Genomic DNA, 6,558 nt, shown 5'->3' on the forward strand with positions numbered 1-6,558 from the left:
TAACTTATTTTTGAAAAGCAATTGTATTTTTATTTCTTATAATTTTAGAAAAAGATATTAGAATAATTACTTTTAACTATTTTTTTAATTGCACGTTATTTATCAAAACATTGCAGGCTGGATTGTCCAATATTTTTAATATGCTAAAATAGTACACATGCTGTTTAAAATAGTTAAGCTGCTGGTATATTTAAAGCTTTCATTTTCTATTTAATTAATCTATTATTAAATTACCATAGATGATAAATATGGGTTTAAAAAACGCAATGTTAAAATACGAAAAATAATAGTATTTATGTATGTTTTAATACGCATTAATCTTATGAATTTAACAACGTAGTGATGGACACCCTATTGTATGTGGTAGTGGTCGCCCTCTAGAGGACGCTGGGGAACACTGCATATTCACGGCCCTAATTTACAAATCAGATAATTACAGAAGACAAAACAAGAAATTACATTTTGTTTGGACATTTTTATTTCACATCCACAGACATCTACAAAGACAAAATGAAGATTGTTTTTGTTGTTGTGGTTTTTACAGTTACTTTCTCATCATCACCATCACGTCAAAATAAACACACACACGCACACGCACAGTAGCGACTAGTACGGTACACAACTTTATTTAGCAGTTAGTTTAATATTAAACCAATCAAAGGCTGGGTGGTTGGGAACATACTTTGGAGAACATTTCCAAGTTTCCCTGCTGTTCATGTAATGTATTTCCCAATAACGTGAAGGGGAGACTCATACGTTAGTTAGCTAGCTTGGTCTGTCAAATTATAAGAAAATCATGATGAAACGAGGAAAGTGTTATAATTCCAGCAGCAACAATTCCGTTCATTTGACAATATTGGAAAATAATGTGCATGACGAAGGTAGAATGAAGCCCAATGTACACAAGGAATGATTATAGATAACAATGACAGTCCTCATACAATGATGTACAATTGTAAAGAAAGAGGTTAAAAAAAAAAAAATCAATGTTTACATTATTTTAGTCAACTATTTAAACTCCCATCAGTCGCTATGCAATGAAAATTTGGACATAGCTGTAAACAATCACAACAACTCCGCATTGGCTACTTTAAGCTTCCCTAATTTAGTCATGTTCCCTGCAGAAGGTCTGCAGACATGGATGAAGGCTCAACAGGAAATAAAATTGACAGACCAGGCAACGGTAACAAACACAACATGCTTCACAGGAAGAAAACACACACACACACCTTCAAATACTCTAGTGTAATTTTTTTTAACCATCATTCACTTAGAGGGAACACAATGGGAGGCAGGCCGTTTGTCTTCTGTCTTTTGTCATTATGTGCCTCCTTTCTTTAAAATGATGGTTAAAAACAATACCGGGCAGATAGAACATTTAAATAATTTACGTTGTATTTACACAATATTCCACCTTGGTTCCAGCAGAAGTGTCCATCTTCTGGTCTCGCCAATGCGTCTTCTAGTCGCCCATCTTTACTTTTGATGTCTTCAAAAGGGGAGAAAGAAAGCGGATGTGGTTATATAACGGGAATATATTAGATTTAAAGTCATCTCATGCAATATCACAGTCCCATTATCACTCCCTCATGATATCAGTTTTTTTCAAAATAAATTAATTGCTGTTATGTGATAGATTGTGGTCTATCATTAGTCTGAAATACAAGTGGTATGTAGTATTCTGGTCACCAGGGGGCAGTAACGACACAAAACATTGATGAGACGCTACATTACCTTAACCCTGTATAAAGTCATGAAGTCAGCCATGGCATGTCCAACAAGATTGAGTCAAAAAATAAGTTTGCATCCAATTTATTTGACTTCTTAAGTTTAGAAGAAATAAATTTGAGGCCAACTGGATAGCTCGCTAGCTTGCGTGTATGTATGTGTAAAAAGTGGATGAAGAGCACAATAGTGAACATGGACAATGGATGTGAGGAGTGGACCAACACAGCTTATTAGCATTAAAGCTACAGACACAGCTAACAGTGTGTTTCCAGTAAGACTTACTACTCAAAATGTCCACATTGCAGCATCAAGGCTACATTTTAGACAACACACTTCCAATATTCTATGTGGGATCTTTAAAGGGAATCACAACAATAACAGTTTAATTCACCTGCAAAATGGCTACAATGACTCCAAACAGACCGATGGCGCTCCCAAAGATTTCCACAATGAGAATCTTGACAAAGAGGCTGGCGTTTTGAGCGTCGGCCAGCGCCGCCCCGCTGCCCACAATACCCACGCAGATGCCACAGAAGAGGTTGGAGAAGCCCACGGTCAGACCTGCCCCAAACATGGAGTAGCCTGAGGACACACGGAAGACAAACAACAGTTAATTACTAGAACAATGGCCATGCATTCATTCATTTTCTACTGCTTATCCTCACGAGGGTCGCGGAGGGTGCTGGAGCCTATCCCAGCTGTCTTTGGGTGAGAGGACTGGTCGCCAGCCAATCACAGGGCAAATATAGACAAACAACCATTCACACTCACATTCATACCTATGGACAATTTGGAGTCGCCAATTAACCTAGCATGTTTTTGGAATGTGGGAAGAAACTGGAGTATCCAGAGAAAACCTACACATGTACGGGGAGAACATGCAAACTCCACACAGAGATGGCTGAGGGTGGAATTGAACTCGGGTCTCCTAGCTGTGTGGTCTGTGCACTAACCCCTCCTCCGCTGTGCAGCGCCGCCAGGCAACATTATCCCACATTATTCCAAAACCATCAGTAACTTAGTGTATCCTTCCCGTGTTCTTACCTGCTTGGTAGTTCCTTGCCCCGATGGTCTCAGGAGTTGTTCCACTGAAACTCTAAAAGATAACAGTGACCGTGATCATACAACAAAATAATACGAAACCATAACTTGAGGTAATTAAGGAAAAAAAAAGCTTGTGTTTGGTTTACCTCAGCCATGTTGCTGATAACAATAGCCATGATGATGCCATAAATAGCAACCGCTTCACAGAAAATGATGCTGGAAAAAAAAAATCAATTTTGTTTTTTGCACTAGACAGTCAAAAAATAGTAATTTAATGTGCCCACCTGACTAAATTTTTGGTTTTAATTCGGGGAGCCTTGACACCGCCTCCAATGATGCTTGAACCAGTGATGTAGATTCCCCTTCAAAAATACACAAAAAGCATTACTAAGTCTACCACGGCTATATAAGAGCTATGTAGAGGATTTTCTGCAACAAAAAAAAGGAGAAGCGATGACAAGAAAAACATTTCCAGAATGTGTCACAGCTTACCAAGCTGCTCCCACAACAGACAGTGAGATGGCCAGGCCGATGCCCAGATTGGCCCACATGAAGGGCGACGTTTCTGTGAGAAACCTGCAGGAAAATACAAAACTGTGATGCACAAAGAAATATTTATGATAATCATTACTTGGTGTGTGGTGGCCATCTGCCCATTTCACGGACTTCACGCCAAACAACCAACAGATAAAGGTTGGAAGAAGTATAACATCAGTTATTTTATATTTTTTGCACCATCCCCTCAAACTACAGCTGTCCTATCTAGTCTTGAGCATGATCCGATAAAAATGGTAGGCCAAACTTTATAGAGAACCTTAACATCCATTTGCGATGATTCAATGTCAGGTGTTTGCTGAGGTACTCACCATGCCACATCAAAACGGAATCCTAGATCAAATATAGTGTAGCATATACCTGTAAGAAATTGTTTGTTAAAATTAGTATATGAGGCGAAAATGACTTGCTAAAAACATCCACGGTGTTGTTGTCCTATTAAGAAAAAAAGGAAGTCCATTCATGTAGTCCAGCAAGGCCAAGATATCCTACTTTAGTGTGATAGCTCACTCTGTCGTGAGAATTGCTATACTTCCGGTTTTGAGCAGCTTCTTTAAATCCGTTACAGCTAACTATAAACAAGTCATGTCTTCTTTCTATGCAATATATATGACCATATATTGTTATTTATGACCGACCAGCATGTCCCATTGGGTGCTAAGCAAGAATTAGCAACAAGCGAACCATTAACTTTAACGTATCGCTAGTGATATGATGCTAACTGCGCTCGCCATTCATTTAAAACATACTGAATTGAGACAAAGCAATGTCATGTTTTTGCAATAATACCCTCCAATAGTAATTATAGTGATGTATACTTTATAACCATGTTGCACGCTTCTATAATAACAATCGCTATCACGACTACTGCAGCCTGTCGCAGTGCCTGTATTTAGCCTGATCCGTTTTGCTACATACACACGACGATTAGATAATCTAATTCTTAAAGTGATTCGATTTTTATTCCTGATTGGTTTGCTGGGAAATGTAACTTATATCCATCTAATGTCCAGTTCAATATGTTCTTACCAACGATGAGTATGGTGCTCCAGAAGGCCAAAGTGACCCCCGTGTAAAGAATGGCGTGTCCGTTCATCATCCACTCTAGCAGCATCGATTCGGCGGTGTGCTAGCAGACAAGCAAACAACCCCTGGTCCAATACTAAAAAAACTCCAGGGAATTTTGAAAATGTATTATTTAAGCCAAGTGAGTAGTAATATATCAAAAGAAACAAAATGAAGTGCCAAAGAGAAGCTAGCTAGCCAGCCAGTATCAGCTGATCCAGCTGCATAGCATGTGACCAGGAAATCATAAGGCTGCGTTCCATTTAGATTCCCTTCCGCGTCCTTTTTTCCCCACTAATTATTGACTTTCTATTTCCAGTTTATTCGTATGGCTTTTCAATCACAATTATTTAAAAAAAACACTCCAGAAGATACTAAAGGTGGACTGTGTGCTTTTAGAACCATTGTAAGTGTTAAAAATGAGCATAGCAAGGAAGGCGACCTTCCAAAACGGTTTTGGACCGTTTTTGCAGTGCGTGTAGAGGACACTAGATGTCGCTATTACTTTAGTTTATGGTTCATGGAAGTACACATGAAACTAAATAAAATAAAATAAAAAAAACATTTTCCACATTTTTGGCCATAAAGTTACATGTTCGAGTTCAAGACCTAAAGTTAAAATGATAACAATAGTACTAGTTACTAATTAATTGCAGTGCAGTGATGAAACTTTTTGAGTAGTCCACTGTTGGTTAGTTATGTATTACTTAAATTAAGCAAAACCAGGAGTTAATGGAAATGGAAGGTCTAAGCCTAGTTATACAATAGTATGCAGAAAGATTGATGCCAAAAAGGCCTTTGAGAAAACAATACCATGATCCAATGAACTTGTTTTGAAGAGCTTTGACATTTACAGCATTTTAGCCAAATAAAATTAGCCACTTAAGCCCCTGTCTTCTAAAATTCTATTGTTCCAGTCTCAGGAAAACTGAATTTGTTTTTGTTGTTGGGTTTTATATTTAATTTCATTTATTTTGTTCCTTTCATGAAAGTGGGTAGTATCATTCTTGCATAATTGCACTAGACATTTTCAGATCAGCACCTTCATCATTGGAAAGGAGCAGCGAGAAGAAAACAATTTGTATATTTAATATTTACCTGTTCTTTTTTTTTTACCTGAAAATATCTTTTAATTGTCAAAAAACTCACCAAGCGGCTGTTCTCAAAAAGTATTATTACTCATTAGTAAGGCATGCTCATCAATTGTGCATGTCTACCGGTGACATACCTTATACTTCTCCACCAAATAGTTACAAATATTTTTTTGTGCTAAAGACAGATGATCTGAAATACTGCAAGTTAATTAGCCTGACATGATAACTTACATCACACATGTTTTGAAAAGCATTCTCGCTTGAATCATGAATATATATGACATGATTCATTCGTAGCCAGAATTTGATCCTCAAGAGATTCCTAGCCTGCATGCATGAATAGGGACTCAAAATTAAAGCCCTCGTCAATTCAAGCCCAAGCCCAGTTCATTCATTAGTATTTAGTCATTAGTATTCAGTCACGCCAAGTACAAGGTCTTTGTAATGATACTCCTGTTGACTGTTCAGCTACTGGCATAATAAAATATAATATGGATGGCTTTTCTTTTAGTTAATTAATACATGTTAGAGACACTAGTAACCGCGGACACTGAGCAAGAGATGTGGATGGTACACAATAGTCATCATTATAAGTTGTGCATACACTTTCATGAAATGGATAATAGACCAGCTACCAGCATGACCAGCATATTTTGTGTTTTCATGCTGGTATGCTGGTCTGACCAGCATAGTTGTGTTGGTCCTCCAGACCATAATAGGCCAGCTACCAGCCTACCAGCATACCAGCATGAAAACACAACCTATGCTGGTCATGCTGGTAGCTTTATTTGACTTTTTCCTTCCTCAAAGCATTACCAAGGCTTAATAATCAACATATAAAATATTTTTTTCTATCCTACTGATAATTAATTGGACATTTTTACATGTTGTAACATTTATTTCATTCATTCATTCATTTTCTACCGCTTTTTCCTCACGAGGGTCACGGGGGTGCTGGAGCCTATCCCAGCTGTCTTTGGGCGAGAGGCGGGGTACACCGTGGACTGGTCGCCAGCCAATCGCAGGGCACATTTATTTCAGTAATTCAAGTAATCACCTAGAAAATTTAATT

At 37.9% G+C, this 6,558-nt stretch overlaps 1 protein-coding gene across 1 annotated transcript; it reads right to left on the reverse strand.

Annotated features, from left to right (window-relative positions):
- Positions 1-460: 460 nt before the first annotated feature.
- atp6v0b (ATPase H+ transporting V0 subunit b) lies at positions 461-4,635 on the reverse strand. Its single transcript, XM_058067203.2, has 8 exons — positions 4,357-4,635; positions 3,639-3,687; positions 3,265-3,348; positions 3,057-3,134; positions 2,919-2,988; positions 2,773-2,824; positions 2,120-2,310; positions 461-1,489 (listed from the first exon to the last, which is right to left on the reverse strand). The coding sequence occupies exons 1-8, from the start codon at positions 4,439-4,441 to the stop codon at positions 1,463-1,465; spliced, it is 636 nt and encodes a 211-aa protein (XP_057923186.1). The 5' UTR covers positions 4,442-4,635; the 3' UTR covers positions 461-1,462.
- Positions 4,636-6,558: the final 1,923 nt, after the last annotated feature.

Source organism: Doryrhamphus excisus, linkage group LG6 (assembly GCF_037039965.1).
Source record: "Doryrhamphus excisus strain RoL-2023G ecotype Guam linkage group LG6, RoL_Dexc_Guam_v1.1, whole genome shotgun sequence".
Lineage (NCBI taxonomy): Eukaryota > Metazoa > Chordata > Actinopteri > Syngnathiformes > Syngnathidae > Doryrhamphus > Doryrhamphus excisus.